This window comes from Apteryx rowi, unplaced genomic scaffold (genome assembly GCF_003343035.1).
Source record: "Apteryx rowi isolate R43461 unplaced genomic scaffold, aptRow1 scaffold_394, whole genome shotgun sequence".
Lineage (NCBI taxonomy): Eukaryota > Metazoa > Chordata > Aves > Apterygiformes > Apterygidae > Apteryx > Apteryx rowi.
The window spans coordinates 374747-393658 of record NW_020450463.1 but is presented as its reverse complement, the minus strand read 5'-3'; the positions used below and the strand labels follow the sequence as shown (position 1 = coordinate 393658).

The 18912-nt window shown below is 43.0% G+C and overlaps 1 protein-coding gene across 4 annotated transcripts in view; it reads right to left on the bottom strand.

Annotated features, from left to right (window-relative positions):
- Nucleotides 1-3021: 3021 nt before the first annotated feature.
- The window catches only part of FBXO32 (F-box protein 32), a 22107-nt gene continuing 6216 nt past the window's right edge, over nucleotides 3022-18912 (bottom strand). For 2 of the 4 annotated variants that reach the window (XM_026074679.1, XM_026074682.1), the window contains exons 3-7: nucleotides 15035-15128; nucleotides 13987-14171; nucleotides 10197-10379; nucleotides 8915-9058; nucleotides 3022-8204 (exon numbers count right to left, since the gene is read on the bottom strand). In XM_026074679.1, coding sequence (XP_025930464.1) covers nucleotides 8115-8204; nucleotides 8915-9058; nucleotides 10197-10379; nucleotides 13987-14171; nucleotides 15035-15128 — 696 coding nt within the window. In that variant the 3' untranslated portion in view covers nucleotides 3022-8114. Of the gene's footprint in view, nucleotides 8205-8914; nucleotides 9059-10196; nucleotides 10380-13986; nucleotides 14172-15034; nucleotides 15129-18754; nucleotides 18900-18912 lie in introns of all 4 variants that reach the window. The other 2 variants (XM_026074680.1, XM_026074681.1) reach the window with 2 other exon arrangements.

The window sequence follows — 18912 nt, the reverse complement described above, 5'->3', positions numbered from 1 at the left end:
ACTTTCAAAAATACTCTGCTGTATTTTACCCGGTCACATGTGTTAGCTAGAAGAGAAAAGGTTAAATTCTCCTTTCATACTATAATGTAATTCATTTCCTGTTTTCCACAACTGTCTAGACACAGAACTAACGAGCATTAACCCTGAGTCCCACCATTGGGTTAAAAATAGAGGGTTTAAATATAAAAATGGGTGGTAAAAGGAAGATTGTGGGTTTCTGCCTAGTGCCGTGAGCCAGTTATTCTAAATGAGAGCCATTTAATTGGCTCTAAGCAAGCAGAGGAACCAAATAAAACTACTTCGGTGTCAGACGTTTGAAAAGAACCACGTTTGCTCTATGTAAAAACAGCAGCACAAATTCTGATGAGCCATCGCACGGTTTGAGCCCCTTTCGGAGGTTATATATGTCTGGATTTACACCTCCAGATACACCCCCCCTTCCAAAAAAAAGATTCCACTTAGGCGAGAGAGCTATAAAAAGCCTGGAAGAAAGTAATTTAAGAGATAACCTACGTTGCAAAACACGCTCAGATTGCGATGGGAGACCAAACAGCTCCTGGTCACCTATGAGCAGAGCGCTCTGCGCCCTGGCCATTCCCGCGGGGAAGCGCCACGGCCCCGGCTCCCACAGCAGCCGAGCGGCGCTCGTGGCTGCCATGGCAAGGGGAAAGCCCGCAGTGGATCGGTGCCAGCTCGCCAAGGTGTTTGACAGCTCCTTCACCCACTGACAGCCCCAACAGGCTTCRCATCAGTTTAAGGCGAATCCTAGATGGGCTGACCTGGAAAACGCTAGCCCTAGATTAAGTTTGAAAATCGCCCCTTGGCTCCATAGGCTCCTCTGACTTGTTTTGAGCAGGGCAGAGAGGGACATTTSTGGCCCTCAACATGCTCCAAATCCCTCCCAAAAGCATGAGTTTTGCTTATGGAGAAAAGGCGAAGGGAAAACAGAACAGCGGCGGATGGGCTACCCGGCCCCTTGGCGCCACAGGGAGCACGGCGGGTTCGAGGGCAGTCGCTCACCTTTTCCTCGCACRCAGTTCGGCCTCGCAGCTGACAAGACTGACTGCCTGGACACTCAGCATTTTTTGATGTACTTTATGAACAAGCTCAATTCTTACTGACATATTTTTAACTCCGAGCTCTTTCAAAATTGTCAGAATTCACGGTGTGCCTTCAGAAGGAGGAAATCAGATTTCCTGAACCAAGTTGAGTTTCTCCAGCTGTAAATGCAAAATCCACAGGACTGTCTGTCTGTCCAGTCCATAGCAAGGGGTGGCTTTCCTCTTTAGCCACCCATTTTTAGCAGTTGCATTTCCTAATTGCTGCAATGAGCAACAGAGAGCGCAGTGATGAAACAGCCGAGTTGGGCAGGCTGATGAAGGCATAAACAGCAACCAGCATCTGTGGCTGTGCAGCGCTGGACGCTCCATCTCAGCCACAGAAATCATGTTTGCTTCCTCCCCTCCTCTGCTATGAGTTCAAGGCCTGTTCTGACCAGGACTAAAATGATCCAAGTAAAACAGATTAAAAAGACATTAGCTTATTTTCTATTAAAAAGCACAATACAGTACACATCAAGAATTGCGATGGGTGAACTGATMTCTTTCCAGCTTAGGGAAGGCCTTTGAACCTATGGGAGTTATTTATAGTGCCTATTTATAGTGCCTTTCTGAAAGCAGAGCTCTCTCCCTTTTCTGCATTTGTATGAAAGTAGCATCTCAGGYTTTGTCAAAAATAAAACCACCTCCCAAGTTGTTCAGTGAAGTTCACCCCACACCACTTTAAAGCAGAGAAACAAAAGTTGAGGATTAAGGAAAGTTCCAGGAAATCTGAGCAAGCTTTAAATTATTTGTGCAAATAACTTTCAAAACGCTTTTGCCCCAAACTCTACTTTAGTGAGCTCTACAAAGGACAGCAAAGGTTTTGAGGAATTTCCACCTGATTATTTGCTTTGCTGGAGTTAACATGCCTGATCAAGGCAGGACAGAGTGCTTCACACCATCCAGCAAGTCATTCTCACCCCATGATCTCTTAAGGGAGGAGGCATTACAGTGACAATACTATGAAAATGGGAAAAGCAACAACTACTTATTATCTGAAAGGATTATAGGTAGGTCTCACTGGCTTAAACACAACACATCCTTAAAAAGATCATGTGTTTCCCTTAAAGGTTTAGAGTCAAAGTACTTCATTTCACCTATTTTAATGAAGTTTAAGAAAGTATATCTAAACTTTCTCATCCCCTTTTTTAAAAAGAAGCTGGTCATCTTGTGGACTGACTCCTGTTTCCAAAGACTTSTGTTTGGAGGTTTAAACCCCTGATAATTATACACTCCTGAGACACACAGCATAATCACAAAGATTTATGAAACTGCACAAATATACCTTATTTGACAGTTAGTGCAAGTGAAATTAAAAATAAGGCATCTGCAGTTTGTGCTTATTTTTGTAGCTGGATTTCATAAGGCAAGTCATCTTGTTTTACAAAGATAACTTCCYGCTCCAGCCTGTGAAGGCATCTCAGTTACTGTTTTCCCCAATTTACCCCATTTCTTCTATGGGCTCCTTGTTCACTTTCTTTCTGAGCATGAGCCCGAGTCTGAATGTTGCAGTCCTGGCTTTAACCAGGTGCAACTGTAATTAGGGAAGGAAAAAAAAGTCTCTTGGACACCTTGACTAAAAAAAGCAACATCTATGTAATCCACAACTGAGTTGAAGCCGCTGGATCAGGGCAAGCACTAGTGATTTCACTCAAGGTAGCAATCACTCCTGGGTGCTGGCAGAGTGCAAATTCAGAGCACAAGCTCCACTTGAGCACTGGTTTTATTGGAAGGAAGCATTCCCTTGACCTTGTTTTCTTCTGAATTATGGTGAAGTGACAGCTCTATTCTAGATATTCCCAGTGTACTTACTGCCACAACAACCCRAGTTCTGGATGTTCTTGCAGAAGAGTTTCTGCTGACACTGCAAGAAGCTCAAGGCCGATAAGGTCACCAACTTGGAAGCAATGAGACAACTCTGTGGTTCACATTGTTTGAACATTTATTGCAATTCAGTGTCAAAAATGTTTTACAAAAATACATTACTGTCTGCACAGAACAGCTGTAAAAAGTTGAACATGCAAGGGAAGAGAAAAAGTGTGCAAATTTATATGGAAGGATTTTAACCACACAATAATATTAAATAGAAGTCTTACTATACAAGGGATGCCTTTCACTTCATACCATCTCTAGTCACAACTTTAAGGAAAAACAAAACAAAACACAAGCYCTCTTCCATATATAAGTAGGTATTTATAATTACTGTAGATCTTAAAAATTAGCATRTTTGCTATTTCAAATTAAAGTGTTCTCTCTGTAGCTGACCCGTTAGCATTCTGTAAAGCACGTAATGGCTGCAGAAACGCAAGTCCCACCCTCAGCTGCCCTCCCAGGAGGGAAAAGGCAGCACTTGGTCAAYCAAGGAGGAAATTTCTCTGGTGTTCAGGGTATTAACACAGTAGAGACTGCATGTCAAGGACAAGATATATTTATTCTCCCTGGGACCAGATCCTGCAAAACCTATTCACTACTAATGAAATCACTGGAGGAAGATGATGTGGGATACAAAGTAGGAAAATTCTCATGCACCCTGGCAGCCACACACCAACAGYGGCGTGGATGACCGGTCATGTCTTCAGAGCGCTTAACAAGCATCATTATAAGCAATGAGCTGAGTGAAGCAAGACAAGCACAACACTGCAGTCTCAACCTTGTAACAGAGTCTTTAAAACTGATCAGCCATCAGCTCCACAGGGCATCTGTCCCCCCCTCCACCCCAAACAGCCCAGCTACAAAGAGTGGCATTTTAATTTAAAGCTATTCCTTTTTGGCAAGGTGCTGATTCATGGGGAAGCTGTGCAAAGGGTTTGTAAGAACACCCCCGGAGGACAACGCTGGTTTGCTGTACCAAGCAGAAGATAAGCATGAGACAGCATGTCTGATTTATTARCTATTTGGCAGAATTTGAAGTGTTCCTGCTCTATTTCAAATGTAGCTACTAAGGGCTAAGGAATTTTCTGGGCAAAGAAAAGCTAGTTAACTACCTGCAGATGGTGTAGGAGATAGTTTTTGCAAGAGTCAAACACAAATGGGAACACAAACTGTCACTACTGGAGTTCAAAACCTGGGAGGGGAAGACAAAAATAAAAAAAGATATTCCCATATACAGAAAGTGGCAGGGTGCAATTAAATGTTTACATACAAAGCATGTCTGCAGAGCAACACAAGTTTTCCTAATCACTTCAGGAAATAAAAGGATCTAGAAACTCAGCAATAAAAAAAGAAACCCAAACAATAAAAGAGCAAGTGCACACATTTTATCAAACTTTACCATCCCATGGTTAGTATAAACAGCTTAGAGTATGTACAGCTGAAATTGTGCCTCTTGAAGTGGCTATCACATTAAAGCTAACTTCACACACTTGCCTCTTCTAGAAAGCTGAAACACTAAGATCTCTCTCCTTTTCTTAGCCTCCATCCTCCTCCATCCCCAGCATGGATCTGTTTCTCCTCTTTACAGCACCACATTCAACACTGTTGCGCTGGTTAATACAGTCGTTCCACTGACGATAAGTCACATCTCTTTGGATTTATGCTGGCAGGAAAAAGCCCAAAGACAGTAAAACCCTCCTGTCATAGTGTGAAAACTGATGCACGCCTAATGGAAACACATCCACTAGCTCAAAGCTGAACTGTCACTTGAAAAGAACATTCTATTGCCAAAATACAGGTAAAAGCCTGTTTTCCATTCACAATAGCTATACCGGAATTGTCCTAGAATGAAGAGTTTTTTCGTGCAAGGGCAGCCTTGCACTCTCCTGCCTAGAAACCCATGTTATCACAGTAGTTCTTGTTACCCTGCCATCCTAAGCCAAGCAGATGCCTTTGCACTGCTAAAGTACCAATGGTTTTAAGTGGTTAGACTAAGGTCTTTGGATGCAAACAGCATTGTTTTAACACAAAAATAGTACTGAATTCACCACAGTATTGCACCGTACCAGTCATTGTAGCACAAGGTCTTATCTGACAGCTGCTGTGGCAGAACACGACTGAGGCAGTAACTGAATGAAGCACAGTATTTCTTTTCCTAGCAGACTTGTTTAGTTAGTTTTRTTCTTTAACTCAGTAGTTACTTGGTTTTCTGCTGCTTTGGATGCCGACAGCAATGTTGCAGGGCCCTGCACAAGTAACACAAGTGGTTTTGTTTGTACAAATAAATCAATCCTCAGCACTTTGGCCCTTTAAGATTATGTAGAGATCAAGAAATCAGGAAAGAACCTCTAATTGAAATAAGCTTTCTAAACAGGAGCCTCCGTTGCACCTTGTTAGGCATGTTGTCAGTATTATCCATGCAGAGGACACAGTCAACTATTTGCTCAGGACCAGAGAAGGGCTGATAGAGGCAAAGGTTGGAGCTGAGACGTTCCCAAATCACAGCCGAGTGCTGGGATTACCTGTCTCTTTGGGCAGGGAATGCATGAGGCCAAGTTTAAACCTGAGCTTAATTTCACCCAACATCACAATCTCACAGCGGGTAAGTTTTATTCAATAAGTAAAACCTCAGACTAAAGCAGATTATTAAGATGACCCAACATTTCATTCTGAAATACCATTGCATCCCCAGACACAACAGGCCAACTCGCTATGGATGGGGGAAGCAAGTGTACAAAATAAACCAGCCCAAAGTCRGAGCTGCAGAGGGTCACACAAGTCCTCTCACTGCTAGAAGAGGGAACAACAAGAATCTCCAAATACAGTGGCAACACTTCACTTACAGGTTCCTGTCCTCAACACCCACTTTCACCAAGCCAAATTTCAGCCTCATTAACCCACTGCCATCAGTGTGGGAGTGAAAACAAACTGGCCTCCTTCATTCATGAAGAAATACCCCCAACAAGCTCAAGCTCATTTTTTTCAAGGTAACAGCTTTTAAATCACTTTCAGCTGACATGACTATAATCAGCAGACTTATGCTTTTCACCAGCAGTCAAGCTGATGGACAGGGCATCAACACGAAGATAGAGAAGGTTCCCTATCTAGCATGTTTTTTCCTTTTCCCTGGACAGTGCCAAGCTCTTTGCCATGATTAAGAGTAGCACTGGCTCCTAGAGTTTTCCAGAAGAAAAACTTCTTTGCTTTTGGAATACAGCAGAATGGCAGTTCTTGTCAGTCTTGTCCTCGCTTTCCCTTCCCAAGGTGTCTACCTCCCTTCCCTACTGTCCATCTAGAGAAGGCTTTTTCCCTTTTTGCATCTATTCCAAGAGTATGCAATGTGATTTAGCTTGCAAAAATGCAAATACTGTCAATTTATATATATAACAGCTGCAGAAACATGTTGAAAGTCAGTTATAAAAATGTAAAAAAAGGAACAGAATATTTAACAATAATTAACTCAAGTAGTTCTTCCTGAATTGTCCTGAGTACTCCTCTTCCTCACAATTCTTTCTACATAGTAACACACAACCCACTAATATTTACCCTCCTGAGGTACCCTGCTTACATCATGCACAGAGAAAGTGCTATACAGGAAATCTACTGGCTAATGGCAAAAACTTTCCAATGCGGGTTTTCAAGTTCTTGTACATTAGCTGGAGTCTTCCAGCTCCAGCTTAGTGAAAAAGTGCAGAATTACATGCAACAGAGGGGACTGAAAGCCAAGTCTGTGCCACAATGAAGTAAGCACAAGTCTGGTCACTTGCTCCACAGGACTAAAATTTAGTTCTAGTGTTAGACGATCCCATAAAGAAGGTCAGCACTGGAAGGAGAATGGACTACATGGGTCTTTTCCATTCCCTTAGCATGCAGAAATAATTGAAGATGTCAAGTTGCCATCTTGGAAATTGCTTATCTCAGTCCTGACTGCACTTTTTAGAAAAGCACCAACTGGTTTCTTTGTACTGTCTCTCACATCACYCTAAATTTCAGTAGTCCAAGACTAAACAGGATGCTGCCAATCTTTCAGTGATTAAGAACCACATCATTTCACTAGATTCAATGGCCCAGTTCTCCCTACATTTTACCAGCTGTAAGATGATTCAATTCATTTGACAGCAGTGGGAATAGAGAGCAGTGTACGTTGGGAAAATAAGGAAAAGATGGACTTGAAGAACCAGATTCTAATCTCACTTGGGATTTCAACCAGTGCAAGTAACTTAGTGGAGCAGATATGAATTTACACTGTGAGATTAAATCCAGTCCCTTACTTCACTGCAACAGAACTTCCTCCTTTTTAGATAATTTTCATCCTTGTGGCTTTTCTTTTTCCTTTTGCTTAGTCTTTCATAAAACCAACCAACTAAAAGAGGATAAAGTCTTAGGTATTCATATGGTGCCTATCATCTAGGCATTCAAGCACTGAGTAAAGCAAGAAAATTAATGTAAAGAGGTAAGCATTAATGCAAGAAAAGATGCTTACTATCATAAACATTTCCCTTTAAATCATTGTACAAAATACAAAAGTTCACATTGTACACTGGATTTTTGTTTGAAAGGTACTCAATCTATTAGAGGTAGAAAATGGTATGGTGCAATTCTGTTTTGTAAGTAGGCTAGAGTTCTATGCTAAGTATTTCAGAATGTGTCTTTTTTAAAAAACATAAATTATTAAACTTGTCACAGGGATATTTTTCATAAATATTTTTAAAACATCATACTTATAAATATGTATGCTAAATAAAACCAGATGGAGAAACAGTTCAACAGTCCTAGCCTCATATTGCTTTCTCTCAATTTTTAGAAACAAACCAAGAAAGTTCTCAAATGGCTGCGGGGCAAATTCAGTTTTAACTTCTAAAAACAAAAATGAAGTTTCTGCCCTGTATCTTGTACTCTGATCAGAAAAAAGGGACTCTGTACAACATGCTGCATTTATACACCAGTCCTATGGAAGTCTGTATTCCTTAAGTGTTGTGCATCAGTGAGCAATTTCACCTTTCGTCTCCAAGATACTCTTGTTCYTTGACTCAGGAGCTTCAAACAAACATGAATATTTACACTATTTACAAATGGAGTGTCCAAGCTCAGTGGCATAAAGTGTCCTGTAAGAATTGCAAAAGCAAAAGTGATGACCCAAGTTCAGAATCTGAACAAGTTGATAAAGTCTTGCGGTGAAAGAGAAGTGGAGCAAGTCTCTGGGTTGTTGGCTGTGCAAGGGTGATCAGTGCCCTGGGAAAGGAGAAAACAGCTTCATTTAGAGATTGCAGAATGGGTGCCACAGCACCAGCCAACTTAGTGCTGCCCTTCTGCCAGATATCCTGCTTGCAAACAGATAGAGCAGAGCCCAAAATAATATTTATACTCTTGCCAAAGATGACAGCTCAGAACAAGGCTTCAGATTTTAGGGACTACTGTCAAGTCAAGGAAAATAAAACCAGCAAAGATCCCATTCACTCTTTTACCCTCTTCTGAGGGATCAGAAGCCAGAGTCTACCACCAGCTACAGAACTTTAAATTCAGAGATGTGCCATGGATATCAACACAATGGCTAGCAGATTTGTCCTGGGTTTCTTTGTAGCCACCAGCTCTGGTCCCAGCTAATCCTGCTGCCAAGACYTCCATCCCCATGTAAAGGGTGGCAACAGTAGCATGCTGGCAGTGCTAAGATACTATTTACCATGGGCAGTCCTACAGTACACCCATCTACCTCTGCTTTCCCTCCAGCCTTGATGGCAATTACTCTTGTTCAATGATGAGAAGGTGGGATCTCTGAAGCTAAGGAGAAAGGGCCTTAACAGTTAAGATTAAGGAAAACACTAGGTTATACAGACAAAGGAATTGCAGCACCTGAACCAAGCTGCAGTCAGTGGAAGCAGTGGGTGCTCCATGGCCCTAAGACACCTGCCCCTGAACAAGTCTGTCCCACCAACACCTCCTACCTTCCAGGAGAGGATGTGGCAGTGCCTGCACAGCTGCAGCGTATCACCATACTGCTCCTTCCGYGGGTAACACCTTATGAGTTTGAAGTACATCTTTTTCCAATCCAGCTGTCCCTTGTCAGATAAGATTAGCCGTTTACGAATCTTAAAGATAAAAAACACAGAATTGTAGCTGGCTACACAAAGAAACCCAGAGTTTGCTTTCTCCAACCCTTGTTCTCCTTGTCTTCTGTACAAGTAACGTTATCTTTGCTGGTCCCATAACAGTTCCTGTATAACAGGAAGAAAAGTTCTGCTCTGAGTGTTCCACTACAATGTGCTTCCTTGCAGCAACACCCTCACACAATACCATTATCAGGGTCTATCCTCATTTCTTGACTATTACTGTATGATAACCTGAAACCTTGGGAGCTATTTCATACTACTCTAGCTGCTGTTCCTAGCTGGCAGGATAGCAAGTATAATCATAGTTAACAGTTTCAGAAGTGAGTGTGTTTTGCTCCTTTGCTGACTCTAAGCCTTAGTGATTTGTCATGCTTCCAGCTTGTGAGATTTTTTTTTTTTTTTTTTTTTTTTWAAAAAAAAGGGTTCACTGGTTGCAGAGACTGGATTTGAATGTACTTGCTAACAGAAGTGACTTTCCCTGGAGTCACTTCCAAATTCAGATCCAGAGTGAACAGATAAGAGACTGAGTCAGCAGATTATYTGGCATATGATCCCTGAAGTACAGAGGTCTGGTGTAAACACCCCAGATATTCACTCATAAATTAAGATTTTTTTTCTTTAATTTAAAGACACCAGATGTGGGTAGCAGCAGGGCTAGCTTTCGCATACCATCCTGTCACTCATGGAACAGTTCAGAGGGGAATTTCTTGTTGTAAATGGCAAAAGGGTAGGACTCATTCCTCATGGACCACATTCACAGAGACTGTCCATGATGATGCCAGTCCCTGGGACATCGTGGTTATTGCTGGAGCTAGACTGCACGTTTTTCCTGCACACGTGGGACAAGCAACCATGACCTGCAGTTATCACCTGGATCAGGGCTGAAGTGCACCATATGACTAATGCCTCAGGCTCCTATATCAGGAATCGCTGCTGCAGCAATTCAAAACCCCCTCAATAAATCTTTATGACTGTTCTCATGCCAACCTGCAATATCACCTTGCAGCACAGTCCTCAGATTCAAGAGGCAGCCAAATAAGAATGGTCTGCCTACAGGTGTTCATCCACTAGTGGGTAACAACAAGCAACGGATGGGTATTTGCATCTCTTCCTGTACCTGTCTGTCTGTGAAGTGGTACTGGCAGAGTTTTTTCCACAGCAGCCGGTCTTCACTGAGCACTTGCAAGTCAGGAGCCACTTGACCAAGGCTAACCAGGTCTCTCCCATCACTCAGTCGCTGCATGATGTTTAATTGCAAACACAATGGTAGGTCTGTGAAAGTAGTTCCTTTAAAGGCAGGCTGAAGAAAAAAGAAAAAAGAGAAAACTGAGTTAGAGGAAGCTGAAGACTCGAGCAATTCTAGCTTGTAGTAGAGTTGCTACTTTAAGCACTACTACTCCTTACACACCAAGTAAGCAGTACTTCCCTCTCCTGAATAAAGACAGAAAGTGACCTTCTACTCTAGGACAGCATTTGAGTTATCTTCAAGGAGGGCAGTGTTTATTCGTGCTACAGCAGTACTTAGAAGCTGAGTCACAGTCCAAGTCTCCCTCCCCTTTTCCTTTCCATCCTTCCCACATCCATACTCAACAGTCCCCAAAAGCATCTCTGCCAGCTTTCACTGTGGCTGGACAGCAACTACATTGTGCTATTAGACAGTAACCGTTCAGGTGTCTGACACAAGGGAGGTCAGTGCTACTCCTCAACTTCAGCTTTCTCTTACATGTTAAAAGAGCATGAGATTCCCAGCAACACGTGTTTTAGCTTATATCATCACAGGATCCCACTGTAACCACAGAATGGCTGATGAATACCAGCAGCAGGATTTTCTCTGCATGGTTTCCCAGGTCACTGCTGGCAGTACTAACCTTTCCTCCAGGAGCACTAAGGACCTGCCTCTTTCCCCCATCAATCCCCATAGCTGCAAACAGTTTTGCAGACCGTTTAGCCATGTCACAGCACATGCTAGCCTGAAGAGYTGAAAGCTGTCATCATCCCCAGCTCACCTTTGCCTGGTCTACACAGGCTCCAGAACAGTTTTGTGGGTCCACAAGAAGGAACAACCCCAGGGCAAATAAACCATGACAGATTAGCAAGGCCTGCACTCAGGGAAAATCCAAGGCACAGACAGGAGCAAAGAATCAACAAGAACCAGAATCCAGGTTCCAGCTGTTCCAAAAAGAGCCCCAGCCTTATTAAGGCAAACAGCAGCCTTTAGGATTGGCCCAATGAAGAAACAATGTTAAACAGATGTGCCAAGTTTCTCATTTACCCTGTGCAGAGATGCTGCTATTTTAAGTTGTGGAGTCACATCACCCGCTTTGCAAYTGGCATACAAACACAAAGCATGTGGGCTGCCATCAACAGGGCAAAACTGCATGAGGCTGTTTTTAATCATATGGTCCCATCGCTATCCATTTGATGGTATCTGAAACTTTAAGGGCGTCACAAATGTCTGTACACAAATGGTTCCCACTTTCCCACTGCTGTAAGGGTCACAGTTAGTCTACAAGAGGATCCCTCTTTCCTTGCAGCTCTCCCAACCTGGCTGGACTGTGCAGCACTGACCTCTTCCAGCAGAACTGTGATCTCTTATTAAATGCATCATTTTAGGCCTTATGACTGTCAGTTCCACCAGCAACAGATAGAGGCCTGAAACAACAACTCCAGAAGGAGCAAACTGTCTCAGTCATCTCCAGAAAGTATTTGTTCCAAAGCCTACTCACGACAATTTTAATGTTGGCATTGTGAACTATTTCCCCAATCATTTCAGCATAAACAATGCTGCTCCTGTTCTTATCTCCCAGCCCCAGGCAGCCTCATCCACTACTTTTCAGCAGTTTCCAATTCACTCCTATTTCACTTTGACTATTTCCATAACAAGTTGTTTGCTCTTGAAACAAGACAGCTCCTCCAACACTTGTTAAAAGCAAAGCTGCAAGCATACTGCCTGTGTAGTTCACCTAGATTGAAGAGGGAGGCAGAGAACAATTCTTTTTTAGTCCTGAAGCTGGTCCATCTCCTGTTTTCTATGCAGCAGGCTCAGAGTCCCTGCAAGCTGAGGTCATATTTAGGGGTAGGAGGACTGCACTGAAGCCTTGGATCACCTCCAGCTCATCTCCCTTTCCCTCTGCTGTCCTTTCTATTCTCCTACACATCCTCCAGGGCAGAAAGCTTAAAGAAAAGGTTTAATAAGGCAGAGCATGCAAAGCTAAGCTCAGAGGCTCTTGATTCAAACAACTAAGCACATACTTATGTCTTATTATTGAAGAAACCAGTATGACTCAAGTAAATCCTTACAGGTTTTCCAAATCAGTGCCAGAGACTTATCTTGCTACTTGCCTTCCCTCAGTACTCCTTTCCAGGAGTTTTCAAACATTACTTTTTTTGGAGAAAGAACACAGATTAGATCAGAGCAGACCATTATGCTGTCACTTTCTGGACAGAGGTTTTTAAAGTAACTATTCAGTATTTTGCAAGTTGATTTTTTTTTTTTTGTTAAGAGTTTAGGTCTTGGCTGTTGCAAGACATTTTTCCCTGCTTCAGAAATACCAGAAGCACTCAGTTCACTCACTGTAAGCAACTGGCTGCACAGGACTGAGCTCGTTCTTCCTTCCTCTTAGCTCAGCTTTTTTCTCTAGCTTGACCTGAATTCATCTTCGGTAGTGCAAAAAGTTACATTTTTGCAAACTCTGCATCTGGAGCCCTTAAAACAAGGCATTTATATTATTTATAAATGTGTCTATAAACCTATGCTTAAGTAAATGTACAGCCACTGCAGGATAAGGCAGCACTGCAGTTACAGGTCTTCCAAACTCCCAGGACCTCAGAATTCATTTTCCTCAGTGTTCTGCCACTTATTAACCTCTAATTGAAGGACTGAAAATCATTTCCTGGTGCTCCCCAGACAATGCAGCCATTTAGAAGTGATAAAAGCAGGTACTTCGTTTAATGCTTGGTAAATGCCTCTGTGGTTGACTCACCAGTGAGGCGAGAAAAGGTGCTTTTTATATTCCCTTAGGCCATGCCTAAGGTAAACAGGAATTTCCCAGTCCATTTCACTACTTTTGACTCCTAGGAGGGGCACACTGACACGTAGGCCAGCACTGAGAGAAGACATCATCATCACCCACGTCCAAGAGTCCCCTCTCCTGGCAATACATCAGTCCAGCTCAAACATGCTGGGGAGACTACCAACACAGTTTCTTAGAGTAAGCATCTGTGCAAGGTAAAGTGGACCAAGTTCAGAACTGATTCACACACAAAGGCCAGGTTAGGAGTTTATCAACTAATGTCTCTTTGCCCATCCCTACAGATGTTGGGAAAACACATGAAAGCAGGACTTGTCTGGCTGGAATGGCCAGCTCCAGATTACTGCAAGAATCATTGGTGTTTTCAACCAGGACGCATTAAATTGTGTGTCTGTTTAGAAGTTTGCACTTAAATTACAGATTAAGCAAATTAAAAAGAAAACAGATTTTGAGGGGAACTTCTCAGTTTGAGAGAGACTTCAAACTGACTTTTTGTACTGAGGCCTGATCTCTGAAGACTCTCCGGAGGAAGGAGACTGTTCCCTGCCCAGCTCTGTTCATACAGCACTTCACAGCCCTACAGGACTCAAGTCACAGTCTGTAACCAGTACTAGTCTGATCCTGGACTGTGTATGTTGAGTTGGTTAGGGATCTAACCCATTAACACTTTTAAGAGAACTGTAATGGCTATTACTGATTTTGAACCAAAGAACACATGTAGTACTAGCAAGGAAGCCATGTATTTGGGCAACACCAGTTCCTTCCCCAGCGCTCACACTGAAAGTACATAGCGGGATACAGCCACCCAAATGAGAGCTGCTACACAAGATTTCATGAAGGAACCATGTTATTTCTGGCCTTCAGATTCATGCTTACCCTGGTGATTTGAATGTTGTTCAGCTGCTGCTGCCAATGGAGAATAGTCTCCATTCTGTGCACCCACATGTTGATGTTTCCAACCAGCACAGACTTGCCAACACGTTGAACCAAGGTGCAGAGGGACGTGTAGAGAGTCTGCAGCAATTCCCTTATTAGCCTGATGTTCTGCTGATCTTCAAGGACTTTGGAGGAACAGAAAGGGTTAAAAGTGGGACCTGCCCAAGTGCTTGTTCTGAATTTGTTTCTGGGGGAAGTCAAGTTACCTGCTATTATCTGAGGCCAAGAGATAGCAAACCTTTTTTTAAAAAGGGCACAACAGGTTAGATAGCAGATAAACAGATCCTCTCCCAGGATAAACAGATGAGATACTTGCCCTTTCTACAGCACTTCTCATTTCTAGCCACTGGAGATTGGCCAGCTTTGCCCTCCAATGTGTGAGAGGTTATCTATGCACACCTCTTCCTTCATTTACCCTGCTGATGACAGCTGATGAAGAGACAGCTCAGGATCTCCTTCTTTGTACATATACACACAAGGGTGCTCTCAATACCTAGGGTTCACCCAGAGCTCAAGCATTAGGAAGGGAAGCAACACATCTTGAGYGCAAGTCAGCCCTCACTGGGAGACCCAGAGGTGAAGACAGCCCGCAAGCTTTCCTTTCCCCTGGAGGAGTGGCAGTACTTGATACAAGCAAACTGGAGACAAGGGAGCAGCAAAGACTGTAGATCTGCCAGGCCTGGAGGCAGAAACTGCAATGTCTTCTGCAGTTAGAAACTGGATTGTCAATAGGATGCAGAATGAGTGTACTAAGGGAAATAAAATGAGAAATTGCCTCCTGGACACCTATGAAGATACAGACATGTCTTCCCACTCTTCCCCTCTTAGTCCTTCACTCAGGAAAAAGAAAGTGGAATTAAACTATAGAAACAAATGATAGTGTCTCCTTCACCCCTATCTTGCACTGCCTATCTGTTCTTGAGGATGTGGTTCATAACAAGAACATCAGATTAAGTGAAACTCCCCCACCCTAGGATTTGTTTCTTACCTTTCTGCACCACTTTTTCCAAAATGTTCATGTAGTTCTTCTGGGCAATGCCACTCAGTGACGTCAGCTGAGACTTTGCTATCAGCTCCAACAGCTGTGGATAAAAATAGAAGTTGCAAGGCTTAGAGTAGAGATAAATTTCTAATCTTGACTCCTAGTCATGTGACACAGCAAAACAGTTCAGATGCTTGTTTGCTGCTTGAAAATAAAAGGTAGACCCAGCCACAGAGCAAGCCAGGGCAAAGGGGGAGAGAGCAGACACTAAGTAATTAAATCCACATGGGGGGGAAATAAGAAGCATTCTAATGATCTTTAGGCAGAAACTTTATTCATGGTTCAAAGATGCAGAGAAACCACAGAGCAGTGCTCAGACTGACAGCACCTATTCACACTGAGGGAACAATGAATGGCAGACGTCACTGTCCTTCACTGGTGCATAAACAAGTAGTGTCATAAGGRAACACGAGCAAATTCCTGTTTGGAGGGGGATATTATTGATGGGGCACTAATGAGAATCAGATTCCACAATTTACGTCAAACTCATTGGTTGCATGGGTTTTGTCAGTGCACTGTCACCAAGACTGAAAGGTTAAGGACTATATTTTAAAAACCAACCCCTCCCTAAAAAAAAAAACCACCACCCTTATTCCCCCAAGATTTCCTCCTCTGCTCAGCTGTTACAGCTGTAACAATATACTAAGCCATTCACCTTCCACTGTTTGTCCTTGTTTACTTGATAATCTTCCCTAACATAAATCTCCCTTTTACTTTCGATTATGATTTGCTTCCTGTCACAGTGATCTTCTGACTTATGTACTAGCTGCATGCTGAATTTGGGTTGCAGTAATGAAAGGAAGCATTTCCCAGGGGGAAGATACCCTCTCCCCTGGTTTTGTGCTGCCAGAAGAACCATCATGGAAGCTTTCCTCTGGATCATGTTCTGCAGAACATGTGGTCTGTGATCTTTCAAGCCTTTCTCACTTCCTCCCTTCCCCCAACATTATATAAATACACAGACTGTCCACATGTTATTCCGTTTGTTTTGGATGTACATACCCTTCTGTTTTAATTTAGAAGGGAAAGGAAAAACCTTTTATGCTACAAATCAATCAACACATTACCACATGACTAGCTTATTAATCCTTTATCATCTGTAGTTACGGTATCCCTTTGCTGGCACTGCAGAGAGTACAGAGAAGGTGCAAGTACTTATGTCAAGTAACTAAGATGGTTTTTGACAAGAGTTGATAAGTCATGAGTTGACCCGTTTGYCCTGTTATAAAAATGACAGGAATGTATCCATAAAGTTACGGGCAACTTGCCATGAAGCAGGGAGCTCAGAGAAGAGGTATTATTGCAACCATTTGCCCATTCTGCTCATCTCAGTCACTAGCATGTGACTGTCACTTAGGAGCGGTAAAGTTGCCTAGACTGACCCATCTCTTCTTCCGTTTACTTTCCAGACCAACACCATCAACAGATGGCCTTGAGTTTATGTTCTATTAATATCTTGCACCTCATATGACTGAAAGAAAACAAGATGAAAGAAGATGACCTACATTAACACTTCTGTGAAGGGCAGGCTGCCTGTTTTCTTGACTCACTATTTTGGGGAAACAAGATATGCAGGAGAGTCAGGTAGTATTTGCTGCACATGGCAGGATGACCTACTGAGGCCTCTCAGCTGAACTAGGACCACAAGGACTAGATACTCCTAGCACAAGGCTGCTCACAAGATGTTTGAAAAGTTTAAAAGCTTTTTCTAATTTCATAAAATATTGAAAGTAGAAAACAAAGTCAGTGCCACAAAGTAGTCTTTGCAATACTGAACTCTGCTTGTACTCAACCATGAGACCTTTGATTATAAAGATCAACTTGCCAGACTCCATCTGTGCAGTAGCCACACATGCACCCAAGTCAGCTCTTCTGTGCATAAACTGCTACCTCCAGAATGCACTTTTTTCCTACAACAGGCATGGAGACTGCTTCCTCCAGGCATGGTGGTAGCAATGCTGTGCCCTTCGCTAAAAACACTAAAATGCTCCCAAAGGATAAGCATCATGCAATGCAATACCATAAAAACAGACACTAGGGCCATTCTTTAAGAGGAACAAGGAAGACAATCTCAGCTCCTTGAAAAATGTTAAATTGGTATGAAATTAAGTTAGCCAAGAGAACAGATTCAAATTTGTCTTGCCTGTATTTATCAAGGTTCAATTTATGTTCAGTGAACCAGCTCAGATATCGTGTCACCTCCCTCCCCCTGCAGCAATAAACACAGGATGAAATTCCATATGAAAACTATGTTGTGAATATTTCTAGGACTACTCCACTCTCTAGGGGCTGCTGGCTGAAATGGATGGCCAAGTCTCCAAACCAAAACACATCTTTTTAGCCTTGTGTGCTCATATACAAGACATGTAAAACCAGTAAGTGATATGGTTCAGTCAGGCTCAGACCCATCCAGCCCCAAGCACTCCAGTGCAYTGAAGGTCTTTTAGTGGTGACAAACCCAGCAAAGTATGGTCTCACATTTAATAGACTGCTAAATTTGGGTCTACAACATTATAAAAAGTCAGTGTTGTCATTTGCAGAATATAGAAGAAAAGCAGACTGATGAATTCAGATTAATGCTGAGTAGGGTAAAAAGGCTGGAGAACTGCAAACATGTTGCATTATGGTACAGTTGCATTAAGTACAGCCTGCACTTGACTGAGAGGGACAGATGGTAAGAGAGTGAAAAGGGAAAGGTTAACAGTAATTTTAAAAGGCCTGCCTTTCAAAAATGCTAAGTAATTGCATTCCAGCTGATTTTATTTGGAGCTGGGAGTCTAACATCTCCTGAAAATAGGGCATGAGATCCCAATTCATTCTTTGAACTCCTCAGAAGCAGGGAAGAAAGTGACCTGGTAGCTTTCTCCAGAGAGTCCTTCTTACTTCCTTGCTCCTATTTTGTTTGTTCTCAGGGACTGCAACAGCTAAGGAGAAGACACAAGATGAGACGCTGTGAGTTATTCCAGAGCCTCCACAAAGCTGGCAGGAGGCAGACAGCTTCCCCAGCAGGGCAAAAACCAGCTCACTTCCCTGCAGATGTCTTGGCTCTGTGGGACTTCAGAGCAAAGAGATACTCCAGGATTCCTATGCAGTTGGGGGAAGGGGATCCTGCTCCAACCCCACTAGCAACCAGTCTGAAGCACTTAGTGCAATGAGCCGCTTGGCTCTGGGAGTGTGGCAAGTCCTCCTATCCCCATAAACACACGAAAAATGAGCAGAGAGAAAGGAAGGAGCGACATGCAGCAGGAAACAAGGACCTGTGTTTCAGGACCCATGCATGCTGCTCTGCACTGAAGTGGTGCTGGGCACAGCACCACTTACGGACATGCTACAGTCAGATGGTGCTTTCTGGAGCTGTCCCAGTGCAGTAGCATGCAGTTAATCCATATCCCAAACAGCCCACAGCTAGGAGCTTACAGCACAAGGAGCCACAAAAGCCTCTCTGCAGGCCGCATAAGTCCCAAACTACTAAAATCTAAATCCRCATTTGAACACCTACATCTGGGTAACCTAGGCTGCCTTCTGCAGGGATCCACCAACTCCTCCCAGCTGGGGAACTGGCTCTTAACATCTGAACTGCCAAGAGAAACTTACTGCAATGAAAATCTCCTCCCAAGCCCCTCTGCACTCACAGCCCACCACATTGTTTTGTGGCCAAAGTCATACTAGCTTTTCAGCTGGAAGGTAGAACAGCAGCAAAGTTAATGATTCATGGTGCAGGCACTGACAGATCTTCATAAGACAGCACTGAGCTGATATCCTTTCAGCACAGCATAGCTCCAAGAGTCCTGGAGCTAAGTGCAAAAGAATCCTAAAAAAAAAAA